This window comes from Neofelis nebulosa, chromosome 4 (assembly GCF_028018385.1).
Source record: "Neofelis nebulosa isolate mNeoNeb1 chromosome 4, mNeoNeb1.pri, whole genome shotgun sequence".
Taxonomy (NCBI): domain Eukaryota; kingdom Metazoa; phylum Chordata; class Mammalia; order Carnivora; family Felidae; genus Neofelis; species Neofelis nebulosa.
Genome location: NC_080785.1, coordinates 158,572,204 through 158,591,730, shown reverse-complemented (window position 1 = coordinate 158,591,730; position 19,527 = coordinate 158,572,204). Strand labels below are relative to the sequence as shown.

Below are 19,527 nucleotides of genomic sequence, written 5' to 3'. Positions count from 1 at the left end.
GCTGTTTCTAAGATCTTTGTGTCTGGGAGTAGCAGGGTTGACCAAATTCTCCAAACCCTTTTTAATAAAGGTACTCTCGGTCAAGTTTATGGCCCGTGGTGTCCCACAGGTCCATGCATAATTTGGGTACCTTCATGTTTGGTAGGTGACCCTAAAAGTTACTTAACCTCCCCCTGCAGTTTCTCCTCTGCACGTGGGAAGTCACTGAAAGGAGGAAGCCTGCAGTTTATTCCTGTCCTCTTGGGGCAGAAGGGCATCCCTCTCTGCAATCCAAGTGGTTACTCCCATCTCGGGGAACCAGGGCCTGGTTTAAGTGTAATTGAGGAATAAAACGATTCATGTCACTTCACGACTGGGTGGGCGTGGAAGGACCACACTGAAATTTAGACAGGTTTAATGACAGGCCGTGGAGTGCATTTTACAAGAGAAGCAGAACAGAACAGTTTCATCGTTCTGTCATCCTTTTTCAGACTACTGATGTGCAATGCCACCAACCTTTTTGCCTCGAGAGAAGACACTTCAAAGGGCACACACAAACTAAGGCACATCTGTGTAGTGGTGATGACAGACACAATTCAGACACCATTTTCTTGCTTACTGAGCAATTTATTTGTTTCTAGTTCTTATATTGACCTTTCATAAATATTCATCTCGTCTCCAATAAAGCTCCTTGAGAGCAGGGCCCAGATCTTAACTTTTATCAGGGATTAGCACCTTGTGCACAAGAGATGCTCCTCAAGTCTTTTACCATCTAGTAAATTCCCCGCCCCCCCGCCGATGCTTCCCCGAGTGAGACAGTTCAAAGCTTTGCAGGGAAACCGGCCCAGCAGTATCATTTCAAAAGGGAAGCGTCTTTCAATTCTCTTGATTATATCAAAGTATAACTCGCTTGCTACCCTTTTACACAGGCTAACTTTCCCAGATCCCTAAACCTCCAAAGGGGTAGTATTTGAAATGTGTGTATTTCACTGTATTCGTTTCTTACAGATAGCATCTATCTATGGCAATTTATATTTGTTTTCCACTCATGGGAGTGACACCCAGTTTTCTTTCTAAATATATTGAAGTAGAAGCAACTCACTTCAAAGGAAGGAAAAAAAATACCCAACCCTGAAGTAACAAAGGTGGAACACAAATGAGGTAAAAACAAAACAGAAACTATAAAGGTGATACACCAAAGACTAAAGATTGGGAAAATAATGCCCTAGGCAAAATGTCCTCATTCTTGAGGGGCAAGCGGGAGGGCGTCCAAGGGTGCCGGTCTGTCAGATTCATGAGGCCTTTGAGAAGAGGTCACTGACGTGACAGAACCAACATCAAGTTAACAAGATTCTGCTACATCTTGTGAGGATCACACACCACACACGGTGTGCTCCCGAAGCAGGTCAAAAACTGAAGCCAAAGCAAATTCTTGAAACTTAAAAAAACCCAAAAAACCCTTTATAAAACAAGATATACCCTAGTATTAAGCTGTTCTCAGAAAAAAAAAATAATAATAATAAAAAGGGCATTCAGCCAGTTGCTGTATTTAACAAGCAAAATATCATCAAAATCTAATCACCCAACTTTTATTACTCCAACTGCAGTATAGAGAGATTTCACAGCCACTTGGGGGAATGTACAACTTCTGCAGCCTTTAAACCAAGGCGGAAAGCCAGACAACTCTGCAACACAAGCCCGTGAGGTACACTTTTTGGAAGGAAACGGCTGGGTCTCTTCACCAAAGTTTGCAGCATATTCCAGTAACACACCTAGCACTGCTTACAAACAGTGAGAGAGAGCAATGCAAAAGGAGAGAGAGCAACGCATTTCTGAAACACATCCCCTGAAACGGGGAGGAGGCTCAGTCTGTGGGAACGTCACCTTCAGGCTCTGCATCCGTCTGCTCTGTCTGCTTCTCTTTGGCTCCCGCAGCAGCCGGGGCAGGGGCAGGGGCGGGGGCGGGGGCGGGGGCAGGAGCGGGGACTACCTCGGCGCCCTCCGCCTCTGCTGCCACTTCGCCTCCTGCCTCAGCAGCCTCATTGCCGGCCTGGGCAGCTTCACCCCCAGCCTCTGCTTCGGCGCTGCCCTTCTCAGATGCTGTGCCACACGGTGTCTCCACTTCTCCCAGCTGTTCAGAGTGGGGGCCACGAGCGGCCTCCACCGAGTCCACGGGGCCTTCCCCTTCGGCCGGCATTTCACTGCGTTCCGGAGCAGGCGCTCCCGCCCCGTCTACGGCTCTCACTGCTGCCGTAATAACCTCAGCTAAGACCTCCGCAGCCACCTCTTCAGGTGTCTCTTCCTTATCCTCACCTCCTAAATTGTCATCTCCTTCGACTTCTGGATCAACGGCTTCGTTGGTGAAAGGGTCTTCACCCTGGCCAAGAAGAGGAAAAGGTCAATGCGGCCTATAGAGCTGTCCAGATGAAAGGCTGAAGGTGGCCCAGGCGGCCAGGAGTCCGGGTTCTTAGGATGCCCTTTTAACAACAGAAATGCCTTCAACTACAGCAGGGGAGTTAATCCTACAGGTGCTCAGGGCCTATGGATCCAGAAAAGCTTCGCCACAACTGTTTTGCCTTTTAACTTTAATTTTCTTCTTTAGTTAGCTAGGGCGTATGGTATAAGCAGAATAAGGGGGTATTCTTGCTTTTAATATTAGTAATTTCAATCTCTGCAATGGGTTTTTGAAAGATACTTTTCCCCCCTTCTTCAAAGGCTTTGTAAAATTTAGAGGAGAGCATTTACAAACATTTAACACAATAACTGCTCCCCCGCCCCTGTTTTGCACTTTTTAATCCAAGCATATAATTAATAGTGAAGTTCAAAAAGACCTAGGATTTCTTAACCCAATTAAAGCAAAAAAACCCTCATAACAGGAAGCTGAGTTTCAAATTTTAGTTTAAGCACACAGCCCTGATTATAGAAGAGTTGCCCCATTTTGCAGACAAGGAGATGAGTCTCAGCAACTTGTCAAAGGCCACACGACTATTAAGCATCAATCAGGATTGAACCCAAGTCAGACTCTCAGAAGCCAAACTTCTTTCAGCGTATGCTACAACTGCCTCTAGTTTAGAAAAAGTAAACGTCGCCACCGGCAGATTAGGAAATAGGTTTTAAAATACGGTGTTTAGGGGATGCCTGGCTGGCTCAGTCAGTGGAGCATGCGACTTCTGGTCTCAGGGTTGTGAGTTCGAGCCCCACAGTAGGCGTAGAGGTGACTTAAAAAAAAAAATCTTTTAAATATACGAATATATAAAATATGGTGTTTGAAGCTTGCGTCTACACCTGACTCAAGAAACTTTAAGTCTGTTTAAGCCATGACACAAAACACTGACCAGTCATGGTTATTTATTTAGATCCTATGATGCCTTGGGGCGCCTGGGTGGCTCAGTCAGTTGAACGTCCAGTTGACTATTGATTTCGGCTCAGGTCATGATCCCAGAGTTGTGGGATCGAGCCCAGCGTCGGGCTCTGTGTTGTGCATGGAGCCTACTTGAGACTCCCCCTCTCCCTCCCCGACCTTCGCACACGTGTGTGCTCTCTGATTAAAAAAAATAAATGCAATAAAAAAAATTAGATTCTGTGATGCCTTTTTACCGGGTAGCATGAAGCATCCAATACTGGCAGATTCAATAAATGAGAGGTGGGCAAACAGATCCTTCTAGTCAGGCTGTGCTGGAGCCTAACCGCCAGCCCCAAACAGTGAGGTCTGGGGCTGAGCATTTAACAGATGGGCTTCCCAAGGAGGAACCAGGGGCTCTTCCAGCCGGACCTCTCTCTGGGGCACCCTCTCTGGGACTTTTTATTACTCTGCTCGGGTCACTAAGGCACAGTAGTCGTGGCACCACCAGCTCTTTCCTCCCCCTCCCTCTTGTTGGTTGTCTCTGCCAGCAAGTCTCTTTTTGGCTTCTTTCCTGGACAGTTAGCATCTAACTTGCATTTTTCTTTAAGCATCTCACAATCACTTGCTCAGGATTTCATGGATATTCAAGCTTTCCCATGGTGAGCCAGCACCACTGCAGGCGCAAATCAAGCAGGACCGTGTCCCAGACCCCACGCAAGCAGGGGGGGGTCCGCAGGAAACCCACCACCGTGGAATTGCCAAACCTGACACCTTCCGGCGTCCCTTGATTCTTCAAAAGACTTAGAAACGCTAAATACTGTACTCTGGGTGCAATTCTGCACTTGTAGAGTTCATCCTCCATTCCAAAAGCTTCTCCCGTACACTGGACCCCTAAGCACAAACCTTGAGGTATTTTTCCAGCATCTTCACTATGTGTCTGTTGTTCAAAACACTCTTAGCCACATGGAGACTGGTTTTCTTGAACTGTTCAGCAGCCAACTACAAAGGGAACCAAACGTGGACTTTTAGACCTGGTGTGCAGCAAGGAGCAAGAAAACTAGCCAGGCTACCCTGAGTTGCCTTGGGATCAGCCCTAAACAAGAAAAAGACCAGTATCTTTCTTCACTGTGGCAAGTGGCAAGTCCCAAAATGCCAGACTCCCATAAGGAAAGAAGGCCCTGGAGAGACACTGGAACTGGGGCAGTGTAGAAAAGTCTGATCACCACTGACACACCATGGCCTGCCAGGTACCGTGTGCACGAACAAGCATGAAACGAGAATATTTACACGTCAGATGCTATGCGGACTCAGCATGGGAAAAGGACACGTTTTTTCTTTTCCGTTTCTTGAGTTAAGGTGACTTTATGAGTAAATTCAACGGCAGAAGTAGGGATTCTGCAACCACCTGGACATTTTTGATCTTGGCCCATTGAAACGATACTGCTTATTTGTGTTGTGTTTCCTGGATGATCTTTAATCAACTAGGAGATGCACAGGCAGGTACTGACATCTCCGTTTGATAGTCGGGTGAACGAAGGACAGAGACAAAAACCAGGGCTCGGCAAGTGAGCTAAGGGGCCACATGCGGCCACACCCACTACTTCTGTACTCTGGCTGCTGGTGCCCATCAGCAGCAGACTTGACATGTCAAGAGACCCCATGGAAGTATCTGCCACATGACCCTTTATAAAAAACCTGCCAACACCCTGAGTCTACACGTTTATAGCCTCAGTCCCCACCAGCTAGTTAAGCCCCAATCCGTTCTTAACTCTGGGTCCCCCAGGCCACTGTGCTCTGAATGGCCCTCAGCCTCAGCTTATAGGAAATCTGGTTTGTCAACAACTGGGAAATTTACCTGCGTGGCTTACAGGGAACATTCTCAACCAGGAGAATTTCACCTCCTCTACTGAAGTCCGTTGTTAAGTAACACATTTTCTCACATTTTAACAGAAATTCGGACGTGTCTTACAATCCACTGACGAAATGACAGACTCAACAGAGTATGTTAAAAAGCTCCTCAAGATGCTCGCATTCCCCACAAGACACAGAAGGCCCCGCGTCCCACCGGTGGCAGCCTGGAAAGGCTCAGCTGGCTCGGCATGAGGAGGGGACTCACCCTGCGGTTGTGATTGTGGTCGACCGAGTGCAGGTGCCGCTGGAGGAGCTGATGCTGCGCGGGGATCAGCATGTCACAAGCCAGGCAGTGAGCCGCCTCTATCTTCTTGAAAAAGTGCTCCTGGCCGATCCCTATGGGTACAACCCAAGTCTGGCGCGATTTGGGACAGCATCAGGTGATGCTGTCCTCCTGCTCCCCAACAGGGCCCACGTTTTGTCCTGGTGAGTTCATCCCCAAGGATCGGGTTAGGACAGAATCTGTGACAGGCTACACCCGCCCTCTAGCAGGAGGGTGCAGACGGAAGCACATCTGCACTGGGCAATTTTACTCAACTTTTTTCATCTGTCTGGTCATTTCATACAAAGGACGAAGAAACATCAGGGGGCGTAGTATCACTCCGAAAAGCCACCAGTAAAGTGACCTTCATTAGACACACTCGAGGGCCTCTTTCCATTGCTAGGTGTCCCACCCGAGGGTCCTCAGGTCACATGCTCAGCAACCCTACAACGGGCTGGCTTTGCACCCAGCCGCGCGCCCCACGACCACGACTCACCTTTGAAAGGGTCTGGTTTGGGTTTTGTGCTTTCCTTCTCCATCAGCTCCTGACGCCGCTTCTCAATTTTCTTATTCCTGTTGACGATGTACTCCTAGAGAAGATGGCACCGAATGAAATGGCAGGGCGCTGTGTCTGCCTGTCTCCCAGCCGCACCAGAGGTGGCTCACTGAGGGCGGCTGCCAAGCCTCTGGAGGAGGACTGCCCTGTCTCAGCCGCCCCAGGACAGGGAGATGGCTCTCCGAGCAGCTCGCGGGAACTACAGTGGCCAGAGCGCTCAGCTCTCCCTCGGACCTGGGACTTGTACACTGTTATTCTGGAAAGCCCAGGCCTCATACTTCCCTTCCCCCTCCCTTCTCCGTGAGGGATCTGACTCCGGCAGGCCCATCAGGAAACACTGTGATGGACACCAAGTGTGCTTTACCTGGAGGAACTGCACGGTCTTGTCAGGGAGTTTGGTACTTATAAACCTCAGTGTCTCTTTGTGAAATTTGCTTTGTAGATGCTTCTGGATTTCATCTTCTTCAAAGCTACGAAACTTGCACACAGAACAGGCGAACTGAATCCTGGAGAGGGAAGACGAAAAGAGCAATGATGCAATCAGTTCACCTCCAGTCAGAACTGCAATGGAAATGGGAAAGCAATTTCTGTACCAAGACTTCTGACTTCACACAGGGCATCAGAGTAGCCATTACCCCAGGTTTCCCCATCTCAAGAATGGGAGTAAAACCTTGCGAGTAGTTCAGGGAGGTGATTCATGCGCCATTCCAGTCTGCTGGGCCCAAAGGCCCCTAAGAGAGCACCCTAAGGTGGAGATTTTCCAAAACTGTGGACTCTCTAAAAGCCTCCAGACCACTGCTCTGGGGGGGGCATAGTAATTCCATAACTTCTTTCTGCAGCCACCAGAATAACATGAGATAACCTCATTTAAAAACATTGTTTTTACATGTTTATCTTTGAGAGAGAGCACGCAAGCAAGCTCATTGATTGGGGGAGGGGCAGAGAGAGGGAGACACAGAATCCGAAGCAGGCTCCAGTCTCTGAGCTGTCAGCACAGAACCCAACACGGGGCTTGAACCCATGAACTGCGAGATTATGACCTAAGCCGAAGTCAGATGCCCAACCACTGAGCCACCCAGGCACCGCTGTATACTTTTTAATGTTTATTTTCGAGAGAATGGACATGAGCAGGGGAGGGGCAGGGAGACAGAGGGAGACACAGAATCCAAAGAAGGCTCCAGGCTCTGAGCTGTCAGCACAGAGCCCGAAGTGGGGCTCCAACCCACGAACCTCAAGATCATGACCTGAGCTGAAGTCGGATGCCCAATGGACTGAGCCACCCAGGCGCCCCTGAGGTAACCTCCGTGAGGGGGTATTCCTGGAAGACCTTACACAATTTAAAACCTATAAAACCCAAGATAAGTTTTCCCATGGGACTCAATGTAAAGACCTGTCATATCAAATTTTACAGCTAAAACCACATTTCTTTGTTGCCTGCTTTCAAAGTCTCACAAATGCAGTCACGCTGTAGGGCAAGAGGAGAGCAGCTTGCAGAGCCCAATGCCCCCAGAGCGGGGCGCTGCTTCCCTCGGCTCTGCCCAGGAGGCCCTGGCGCACATGGGGTAATAGCATGGACCTGGTGGCACTCAGGAGTCCTCATCTACCAACTCAGACTGCTGCCGGCCCCCGATGGCAGCCTTCTCCTCTCTGGACAAGATACATTTACTTTTGCACATACTCTCATTGGAGGAGTGCACAGAAAAAGTTCTGGGGCCCTATGTGTACGAATGCGTACAACTCTCAGGAAGCTACCAAATAAATACAGGGTTCACGCTTCCTTGTGACTATTTCTCCAAGTCTCTTTGAGGACCCTCTGTCACTAGGGTGGAGTCTAAAGATTCCTTCTGAAGAAAATGTCATCTCCGTTCTCATACAGCATGGAAATAGACCTGATCTAGCCACCGTTCATTACTTATTCATTTACAAACAAGCATTTCAGGGACGCCTGGGTGGCTCAGTTGGTTAATTGCCCGACTCCTGATTTCAGCTCAGGTCGTGATCTCCTGGTTCATGAGTTTGAGCCCCACATCGGGCTCCGTGCTAATGGTGCAGAGCCTGTTTGGGATTCTCTCTCTCCCTCTCTCTCTGCCCCTTCCCTGCTTGCTCACTCCCAAAATAAATAAATAAACTTAAAAAACTAAAAATAAAAACAAAAACAAATGTTTCGATGAATTTCTGTTTAACACTTGGAAGTGCCTACTTTCCAGTTCCTGCCTTTCCTGCCTCTACAGTTAGCTCTTTTGCTAACATCTGTTTTGCACTTCTCTGCACAGGAAAAGCACCACCCCATCTGAGCCATAAAGGATTCCCCATCAGGTCATACAGAGAGCCTGTGTGTAGAGAAACAGCCGCGAGCAGTCAAGGCCTGAGCAACCAAGCGCTCACAAGGCCACCAGTGGTTTCCATTTCTAGTCAGCAGCCACCTGATCACTGAAAAGGCAGAGAGGCACATGGTGTGGTCACACCAACACCCTTCGCACTTTTGCAATTCTTTTTATACCTAGAGACTAAATTTGTAAAGTAGCACCTAAACGTATACAATTGCCATGCCGTACTCCAGAGGCGGTCCGGATTTGGTCAAGACACCCAAAGCACCTTCTTAGCAGCTCTGCTGAAGTTCACCTGTCTGGGGTGACAGATAATAAGCCAAGGACTGGGAAACCCCCTACGGGTCGGCAGGAGAGCAACAGCGCCCCCTGCTGGACACATGCGGGCCAGCGACTCACTGGCAAGAACGTAGTGCCATTGGCATCTCCCAAGTTTTGTCTCCTCTCGACCTCACTTGGATTTCCTGACAGACACCACAGTCAGATCAAACCAGACCGCTCCTGCGTTGTGCAGTGAAGACAGATGAGCTCAGGAGAACCTCACCAGTGCCCGGGTTCCTGCCAACCTCCCCCTGGGCCTGCCTCCTCACCTGTCTGCCGCTCGGTCTCGCATGCGGTCTCTCCTCCTTTGCTTTTCCTTTCTCTTCTTTACTTCATCATCCTCATCGTCCTTCTCTCCTGTAACAGAGAAGTCCCTTCGAGACGCCCTGAGGAGCCTGCAGAGATGCTGAGCACCAGGGCTTGATGGGGACCACGGCTCAGCCACCACCAGGCACCCCGTGCCTGCTGCCACCTCCAACACGGCAGGGTCAGGACACCCTGAGGCACCAATAGTCTGTCAAAGGCTCCCAACAGGGATAGGCCTTTGATGAGAACCCTTGGGAGTTCTCAGGGAGTCAGCTCACATGCCCCCATGGTGTGACGAGGCTGGGATGGGCCAGGGACCCGGCCTGCCCATCCCACTCACACCACGGCCACCTGCTCTCTCTGTCCTTCCCTATCCTGCTTTTCTGATCCAGTGCCCTGCCATCGGTCTTCTCCCAAAATCACTTAAGGAGAGAGAGAAGCGATTCTTCCCAGAGAAGAGGCAGCAGCGGGAAGGCCTCAGAAAACAGAGCAAGCCACTCTACCGCCCTCCGTCCCACCTCTAGGTGGACCATGACGACTGTCCCATCAGCCTCCTCTGAACTAGGGCCTCAGCAGGTCTGACAGTCCTTGCTGGCCCGAACTCTATCTTCCACTCACAAAAACCGTCCATCTAGGGCTTTCCCAGGGCTACGAGGGAAGCAGTCCTAGAAACAAAAGTGGGAAGAGACCAACTGGTCCTCCGTCCGTCCCCTGGGGCCAGCGCAGAGGCTCCTCTGAGCGCTGTGCAGCCCAGAGTCCCGATGTGAAGCGAGGCCAGGCCAGGTCACCACGGCTCAGGGCCAGGGCCAGACACTGAAAAAAGGTTGGATAAGCATCTGAACTGTAACCCCTACCCCTGATGCCAGTCACGAGACTGTCCCACGAAGATGGCGACCGGCGTGCGCTGCTCAGAAGCCTCTCAAAAGGGCGTGTGGGATTTTTGGCAAGAGGTCACTGCCTGAAACTATTACTGTTGTTTAATAGCAAAGTCATCCCGGGTAGGTAGCAGGACCTGCGCGCAATAAACATGTCACCTTTGCTTTAGCATTTACCCTGCTGCATGAGCTGCGTACTGCTGTGTGGTCCCAAGCCATAGGAGTAATCACTTCAATAAACAATGTGGGAGGGCCTCAGAGGGTTGGCCAAGTCTAAACACATACAAGGAGCATCTAAGCCAGGGGCCTGCAGATTTATGGCAGCAGAGCCACAAAGGAGCCAGCCTGTGATTCTTGGGGAAAACCAGCTATGGACAGACCAATGGGAACAGGAAAAGAAACAAATGGCAAGCTCAAGGCCACGGTGTCTCGGGCTGCTTCTCCACACCCCCCCCGAAAGGGTTGAGCCTTGCTCTGCTCTTGCCGGTTACTTGAGACTCTTCGGTCTCCCACAATGGCACTGATGAGACCTGCTGAGCAGGGAATATCTCTGGAGGACCCGGGCTTGGGTGCACGTGACAGGCCCCCCCCTTCCCCACCCCCCACCCCCAGCTCCCACCCCAGGAAGGTGTCTGAACTCAGTCCCACACAGCCATGTGTGCTGCTGCCGCCAGCATGCCCACCACAGAGGCTGAGAGCACAACGCTGGGCTGGCAACGCAGGGAAGTGTGAAAAGAAAGAAGCCCAGGAAAAAACAGTACAGGGACCTGCAACAGGCCAATAGGGAACAGAGTGGACAGGCTGGAGAGCACCTTTTCTTTTCTTTCTTGCGTTTCTGAGACTCTCCCTTCCCTGCCACTGCAAGCTGCTGCACATACTCAGAGATGAGGTTTGCCCCCTCTCGTGACAGCCTGTATCAAGTGAGGCAGACAGACCTGTTTCCAGCAAGTGCTGCTCTAAGCACTGGAGCAAAGCCTGGGGGTGAGCACCACGGCCAAGGCCCACCCGGTGGCCACGGCCCCTCTTCTGCCCTGAGCCGCCAGGCCCTCCATCCAGGCCCTGGGCTTGCTCAGAAGTCCAGCCTGGCCGGGAGCCGGGCAGTCACAGCAAAGCTCAGAGGGACATGGAGCGATGCCTACCTCTCTGCCTCCCGGAGTCAAAGAACTCGTCCTCCTGAAAAAGGGCACACACAAAGTTGGACGGTGAGGTGGAGTTTCCAGAACTCTCCACAACCAACCTAGCACCCTGCCACCACCTGGTCACAATGTGTCAGGACAAGTCTCAGGGCAGTGGGACAGAGGCTGTGTGTGTCCTATCACTGTTCCTGGTTGCCTTCTGAGATTCTGTAACGACTAACGTGCTGTTTTATTAAAGTCAGTGGCCCTCTTTCAGTTCTTTCTAAAGCTAAAGAATTCCCTCTGGCCAACACACCCGCACAGTTCTGCACATGGGAATGCCAACAGCCCATCCATCAGCTCTATATCAAGAAACCCTGATTTGTGGGATGCTAGTTCCAGCACTCTTTACTGAAAAGGAGCTTTACCAACTTTCCAGGCCACCTGTTTACATTTATCAAGGTAATAACAAATGCACCTAACTGAAAAGTGCAATACTGCCCATTTCTTAGCCATCAAGCTCAAGGTTAAATTACTCAGCAGCAGATACACAGAATATCTAGATCCCAGACTCGAGATCTAGGGAAGCTAGATAAAGAGCAAGTAAGATTCGCCCAAAAAAACCCGAAAATTCACTGTATTCTGCCTCCCCGACCCCCCACCCATCTGAGCATCAGAAGGACTTGGTTGAGACCTTCATATAGTCAGATCTCCAGGCCCTGCCCCAGACATGGATCAGAATTTGCCGGGAGTGGGGCGGGTAGGCAAAGGCTGACTACCTAGGTGCTTGTGCATGGTCCTGGCTAAGAGTTGGCCTTAAATGCCTGTCTCTCATGATTGGTTTTGAAGGTGGAAAAACATGGAGGCAGCTGAGCACCAGCACAAAGCGGGCAGTAAGTAAGGCTTTCGTGCCAGTTTGAAAGCCTCAGCGCACACAGCCCACTGCACTTACCATGTGCGGAGCTAGGAACATCACTGAGGACACAGGAGTGTCTGTGGGGGAAGGGCTGGGAGTGTTTTCAGGAAGAGAAGCATCGTTGGTTTTTGTTTGAGAGAGAGAGAGTGAGAGAGAGCGTGCGCACAAGCGGGGGAAAGGGGCAGAGGGAGAGAGAGAATCCCAAACAGGTTCTGAGCTGTCAGCGTGTAGAGCCAGACGCAGGGCTCGATCCCACGACCCTGGGATCATGACCTGAGCAGAAATCAAGAGTCGGACACTCAACCAACTGAGCCCCAGGAAGGGAAGTACTGTTGGAAGTACAAATCTTGAGCTGCAAGTCAGACTCTTAAATCCACTCACACAGCAGTCAAGTCTACCACAGAAGCTGTTCCTGCCTCTTCGGGAGAGAGAGGGTAATAATGTAAAGAAGAAATCCCACACCAGAAACAAAGGAGGCTGACCAGTGAAGTTGGACTTACACCCCTGAATTCTTCATCTCCTGACCGGAAGTCAACAGCTCCATCATCTACCGGACACAAAGAAGAGGGAAAATCAGCCCCTCCGTAGTTAGTCCGCTCCCTCCTTTCACCCTCCCAAGCTCACCACCCAGAGCAGCCAGCACTTGTCCTGACTACAGTGGGGGCCATGGGAGTGCGGGTGATACGCGCCACCCTGGAGTTCAACACACGTCCACTGTATGGACGGGCAGGAGGAGCGCCAAGCACAAAACGGACACATCTCACACCCACCCGGGCCTGCTGGCCCCCAGGGCATACCATTTTCAGAAAAATCTCCTTCGCTGTCAGCCCGGGCCAGTTTGGTGTCAGGCTCATCGTAGATGTGCAACTGCTTCCGTTTCCTGCCCATGCTGTCTGGGCCACAGCGGTCAAACCCTCTCCGTCTGGGCTACAGACACAAGCACATCCGATGTACCGCTTACCCCGACCATTAAGAAACCCCAGAGAAACGAAGATCGGAGAAGTTGTAAGATCAGAGAACAAAGGCAGGAAAGATCTTTGATCTTGTCACAAAACAAACAAAGATGACTGTAGTTGAACCCCCCCACCCACAATTTTATGCTAAGATGTTGGACACAAAAAGCCACATTATTATGTGATCACGTTCCCGTGAAAGGTCTAAGAGAGGTAAATCTACAAAGACAGAAAGATTAACAGTTGTCAAGGGTGGAGTAGAGAGCAGGGAGTGACTGCTAATGGCAGAGGTTGGCTTCTCTCTGGATTGATGGAAATGCTGTAAAATTAGACAGTGGTGAAGGTTGTGCAATTCTGTACGTTTTTACTAACACTCAATTGTACACTTAAAAAATGAGTGAATTTTACAGTACCCAAATTTTCCCCAATAAAGCTGTTTGAGAAGTCGGCAGATTAGAGAACTTCCCAAGGGCTTACCCGATCCCTCATCCGGGTCTGTGACCGGCCGCATCCGTAGGGCGCAGAGTTGTCATAGCCGCCGGCCCCCTGCATGCCCATTACACTGAAGTCTGGGGCCATGGACTGGGAGAAGAGGGAAGGCGGTGGCCTGCTGGGGGAGGGGCCTCCCAGGCCCCGCCCACCCACATAGTTCATCTCCGTCCAGGGAGCGGACAGGGGCTCGGAGGAGGCTGCCGGCGGCAAGAAAGGGTCGCTGCGCATGAAGGTGCTGGGGGTGCTCCGGTCCTGGAAGCGGCCCTGGCCCTGGCCCCGGCCCCGCATGAAGCCATCAAGGGAGCCCCGCTCACGGGCTGGGTCCCGGCAGTCACTGTACTGACTGTTAAAGCCCCCATTTCGGTCAGGCCCCAGGTCAAAATCATAATCGTAGCTGTAGCTGGGGCGGTACGGATGGTGCTCAGGCAGACAAGACCTGGAGTCATAGGACTCAAACGACTGGAAGCGGAAGGAGCTGCAAAGGAAGCATAACCATCACTTCACTCTGGGCCCAAGCGCAAGTCTCCCGCAAAGCTGGCTTCCCGACATTCAGAACAGCACACCGCACCACCACGCAGCCCTCCTGAAAGCTCAGAAGGCAAAGCGCACCAACGATCCCCCTTGAACGTTGTTGAACGAGGTGCATGGAGCCCTTGGCTGTGAGAACAAGAGGGTCTACAGGTACCTGACGCAGACACAAGGAGTCTGGTGTCATTTAGCTGACAGTCATACCCTAAGCCCCACCACTCAGGAAACCAGAAAGTCCTATTACAATGCCTCTGCCCCAATAACGCCCAACTCATCTACTCCATGTTCAGGAAGGAGCTGAGGAAAACCCTCCCTGGAAGAGGGGGTGCCCACTGCCATCTGCACAAAGCTGGGGTGTGGGATCCCCAGGGAAGGGCTCAGGTCCATAATCACCTCTCCCGGTCCTGCATGCCCTCCCCACCGCCGCTGCTCCCGCCCCTGCCTCCTTCCTTGGACATCATGTCCAAACGTTGATTGATCTTGGCGATGAGAGAGTCGGAATTGTCAGTGCATGGCTCTGGACCATAAGAAGCCATGTGCATGGCAGGGCCCCCAGCTCCCAGGCTGTCGCTGGCCTTGGTGGCCTCCCATGAGGCTGGGCCATAGCTGTAGGTCGCTCCTGTGGTGACGCTGGTGTTCTGGGCACCATAATAATTGTAGTTTTCATAACCTGCCACGGGGAGGAAGAGCCAAATCAGACCTCAGCGGCCCCAAGGTCTACAGCAGCCACGTCTGGAGAGAAGCACTCGCTGCCCACAGAGAAGGAAGACTGTCAAGGAACCAAGTGGCACTGGCATCACCCCACGCTGTGAATATCACCCGCCAAGGGGCGGCAAGAGAAGGACAGAGGCTGAGCCTCAGCCACGAGTGGTTGGCTTTCCGCACCAGATCTGAACACTTGCTCCCCACTCAAAGCCAGAGGTGGCTGAGAGCCCGTGAATGGCAGTTGGGGCTGCCACTCCCATAACACAGTCACGATCCCCAGCTGCCAGCAAGTTCCTGACACTGCCTGGGCCTGCCAAGCCTTAAGGAGAGCTGTGGGCACAGCCAGAATAGGATGCGGCGGGGGGGGGGGGGGGGGGGGGGGCATGGGGAGGGGTTAGGTCTCTGTATCCCAGCCCCTCTGGGATCGGGTGGCCGATCAGAAGTCTTCTTGCGCACCCACAGATCCCCAGAGGGCCTACCTTGCCAGCTGGCCACACCGGTTCCGTATGCACCTGAGAGAAACAAAAATAGACAAGAGCTTTGTTTACAGAATGAAAGTGCCTGAGACACACACCCCGCCCCGCCCCCCCCCCCCCAACCCCCAGCCCCAACTGTCACCTTACTCCACCAACCACAGGTCTAGGGCTGCGGGCAGCTGTGGCAGTGCTGTGGGAGGGGCACCCCTGGTTGGCCATTGAGGCCAGGAATGGCTGGGGCCCACTAGCTGTAAAACTCATTTCCTACAGCTCTACTCAGCTAAGCATGATCCAGACTTCTCTTGTAGGCAAGCCTGATCTCTCCCATCAGGACAATGAGAAAGGACAAGTGCAGCCTTCCCAGGAAGTGTCCAGTGTGGGCCACCAGCCAAGAGGCGGACAAGGCTAGATCCTCTGGCAGAACCCTTTGAAAGTGCCAGTTCTCACCACTTGCCAGAGCTCAGGCACCGCTAACACAGTGAGTACATCAGTGGAAGATTGTGTCCCCAACTCAACTAAGCAAGGGGACATTATGTACCCAAGCGACATGGAAAAAGCCTCCTCCTGGGAAACTTGGTGATGGGAGAAAAAGTGACCCCACCACCCTCAATGGTGCTGGGGGCAAATTCCAGGGTCAGAGAACAAAGAAAGCCCTCATCCCATCCCCTGGAACAAATGCTGGCAAAAAGCAGACAACCTCGCCACCAGGGAGGACATTCTGGTCCTTTAAACATCCTGAGCATCCAGCATTATGATCTAGATTCCAGAGCAGGGCCAGCAAACAGGGCCCCAGGCCAAATCTAGTCCATTGCCTGTTTTTGTACAGCCCGCAAGCTAAGGATGGGTGTTAGCTTTGTAAATGGTTGGAGACGGGAAGAGAAAAAAAAGAAAAAAAAAAAGAATATTTCATGACGTGAATTTTGACATGAAATGCACCATTTATGTATTTGTCAAAACTCACAGAACTGTGCAACCACAGCGACTATTAATTTAAACTGTGGATTGTAATTAACGACAATGTATTGACATTGACTTGTTACTGATAATAAACATACTGCACTAATGCAAGATATTAATAATAAAGGAAACTGCTGGGGTGAAAGGAGACTACCTGCTCAACCCCGTTAAGTCTAAAACTACTAAAAAATAAAGTCTATTAATCATAAAAATCTCTTATCATACCCTCAGCTATTTGCTCTGAATAATAAATCCCTAAAATAAAGGCTCTTTCACCACGAATGAAAACTATACGGTATGCAAATTTCAGTATCTTTAAATATTACTGGCACACAACCACGTCTGTTTGTTTATAAACATCTCTGGGACTTTTGCATGGCAGAGACCGTATAGCCCCAAAGCCAAAAAAGTTTACGATGCAGTCCTTTACAGAAAAGGTCTCCTCCAGATCCTTGGGCTAGCCCTAGTGTGCCTGTCACGCTCTCCAGGTTATGGTCACCATCCCGGGCTCTGGCAGGCTAGCGCCTCAGGTGTGTGTGGGGTGGAATCCACGCCTCCCCGTGAAGTCTTACCTTGGGTGTTGGTGGGTCCAGCACTCCATGCCCCATAGCCTGCGAAGAGAAGACCTGTGAGTTAGGATCCTATTTGTCACACGGAAAACGGGTGCTTCTGAGGCGCTCTGAGGCACCTAGAGTGGTCGCCTTCAAGGACAGTTCAGTGCCAGCCTCCCAAGAAGGCAGCATAACCACAACACTGTCCCTCTAAAAGTCCTGAGTGGGCTGATTGCCATTACCACACTCCACACACAGGCTTGAGGTCAAAGCAGAAAAGAGTGGGGGGGGGGGATAGACTTTGGGGCCAGCTCTGCCAGTAGCCTGTGGAGGAAGCTTGGCCTGAGCCTCCATTCACAAGTCGGGATGACACAGGACAAGGTGCCAGCTAACCCAGTACTAGGATACAGTTGTGTCCGCATTCCCAGTTTGGCCCACCCACCAAGCAGTCCCAAGTCCCCCGTAACTGAGAACAAAGTTCAGAATTTGGAGACGACTGTGCCTCTCCAGGCCTCACTTCTTTGTGACCACGGACCCTCCCTCCCATGCTCCCCTGGGCCTTCATGTCCCAGGGCTTCAGCCTGGCCTAAGGCATCCGAGCTGCAGTCCTCTCTGTGGTGGCTCCCCTTGCCCCTGCAGACTCCCATGACAGCATCTGTCTGGGCCCTCTTCATTTCTGTGTCCCTGGAGCCTCAAACGGAGCTGGGCACAGGCAGCCATCCACACCTGTCAATGATCCTCACCTTTACAAAACAGGAATATACCCTGTCTCTCTTTCCAGAACAACCCAAGCCACTAGCCAAGTGCCTAGTGTGTGCCCACACATGACAGGCAACGGGCACATGTTGGTTGGTGTCCCCGAATGCCATTTAGAGATGACAGAGCTAAGCCTTGGAGATTCAGAGACACATTGCTGAAGTTTGCCCTTTGCAGGCTACGGTCTCCCTTGCCACACAGCCTTTTCTACACCTGTGCGGTAGAAAAACAGAGTAGCGATCCTAACGGCAAGTGACCAACTACAGAACACTAGTCTGAATACCATATACTAATCACATAACCTCATAACACCCCTTCAGATAGATAATATTTACCCTATTGTCCCAGAGGCTCAAGAGGCTGGCACTTGCCCATGATCATGGAGCTGGAGAATGGAAGAACTGAGACATGAACTCAGATGTAGGTGCCTCCTATGGTCAGGAACCAACTGTCAAGGCTCAGCGAGTCCTGAGAAATAACTCCAGGTGGAAAAGCCACAGAGGGACTCAAGGAGGCCCCAGCATCTAACCGGAACCTGAAGGGTTCTGGCAGGTAGGAAGTCAGGAGCATAAAACCTCTTCGTGCTCAGGACGTGCATAGGGCAGGGTTACTGGCTGAAAGATCTGGTGGGAAGCAGGCAAGGAATTGCGAGACCCAGGCAGACTGCAGAAAAGACGGGGAAAGCCAGGGTGAGCCACCCCAGAACACTGGAGACACCCAAGCACACCAGGCACCTCAACAGCTCTCTTGCAATTCCTGCTGCTGGATCCTAACACTGCCACCTTTCAAGATCAGTGCCTTTCTTTAGCTGTTGTAACGAAGACCAGACTGCTTGCTTCCCCAACCTCGGATAGATACTTGGATAGGGACGGCACCTGGTTAAGCCCCCCACCCCACGTATTCCAACATCAACTGTCACCCACGGACAAACCTGGCTTCCAGCGCACAGCAAAAACATCCTAGAAATCTCGGATTCTGGACACTGAGAGCTAGTCGCTCGAGAAAATCCGTCCTGCCGCAGACCCTGAGGCCCAAGTGGGGAAAAGGCACGTCCCCTCTTACACAGCCCCCAGACACCTCCAGGCCACAACGAGGGGCTGCCTGAAGGAAGGCCAAGAATCTGCCACCACCCCAGGGCACATCAGGTTTGCAATTCTGCACGAGACCCAACACCTGACCCTCGAAGTCCTGTCGCAGGCCAGCACGAGTCGCGTACGCGGCAGGCGCCCGCCGACCCTAGCCCCCCGCGGAGACCTCGCACTGGTGGGGCAAGGCCCGACCAGCGCCGCCCGGACGGCTTCCGGGACGGGCGCGACGAAGCACGTGCACAGCGTGCAGGCCCCGGCCAAGCCTCACATCCCCGAGATAGGCAGCCCAACTCCCTCGGCCTCCAACCGCGGGCCCCGCGCCCCACAAGCTCGTGCCGTGGCTCCGCCCCCGGGAGCCGCCATTTTGTGGTCTTCCGAAGCGGGAAGGCGGACCTCCGAGCGGCGGGGTCGACCGGGCCAGTCCCGCCGGGTCTGAGGGGTAGAAACGGCTAGGACAGCCCAAGGCGCCCCCCGAAGCCCGCCGCAGCGTCGGCCCGCCGAACCCCGCCCGCCTCCTCAGGCCTCGTCGGCCAATCCCCACGCAGCGCCCTGGGAGCGACGACTCCGAGGTCCAATGAGCAGCGCGCGCGCGCCCCGGCCTCCTCTCCGCTGGGTCGGGCTGGAGTAACCGTGCTCGGGCGTAGGCCCTGTCCCCGCGGCCCTCTACGCAGCGGCGGCTGCGTCGCCCGAGCAGCACCTGGCCACCCCACCTCGAAATGAGCCGCCCAAACGAACCTCCGTAGCCCTGCTCCATGTCTTCAGCTCGGCCCGCCAGCAGCCCCTTTTTCTAGGGTGCCACAGGACGCATGCGCTCAACACACTTTCCGACGTCCGCTACTGGAAGACCAGGCGCATACGTCACTCCTTCCGCACACCACCACTGGCTGGCTTTCGCGGCGCACCCGCCCGTCGCCCCAGTCGGCCTTCCGGTTGCTTGGAATCGGCTTTCACGGCATCTTGGGAGTTTTGGTCCGGACACGGAGTCTTACTCTGCGCAGGCGCTTCCCTCTAGCTCCCCGCCGCCAGTGCGCAGTCGCACCCCCACCCTTTCCCGGGTCCCGCGCGCAGGCGCAGCCCGCTTCCCACTACGCCGACCTTGCCGCACACCAA

The 19,527-nt window shown here is 52.5% G+C and overlaps 1 protein-coding gene across 1 annotated transcript; it reads right to left on the bottom strand.

The window, feature by feature from the left end:
* Positions 1-1,552: 1,552 nt before the first annotated feature.
* Positions 1,553-19,402, bottom strand: AKAP8 (A-kinase anchoring protein 8). Its single transcript, XM_058727645.1, has 14 exons — positions 19,153-19,402; positions 16,595-16,633; positions 15,069-15,101; positions 14,278-14,554; positions 13,342-13,831; positions 12,709-12,838; positions 12,412-12,458; positions 11,020-11,053; positions 8,969-9,056; positions 6,416-6,557; positions 5,992-6,085; positions 5,439-5,569; positions 4,226-4,321; positions 1,553-2,356 (listed from the first exon to the last, which is right to left on the bottom strand). Exons 1-14 carry the CDS (start codon positions 19,169-19,171, stop codon positions 1,844-1,846), a joined length of 2,133 nt encoding a protein of 710 aa, XP_058583628.1. The 5' UTR covers positions 19,172-19,402; the 3' UTR covers positions 1,553-1,843.
* Between the last annotated feature and the right edge of the window lie 125 nt (positions 19,403-19,527).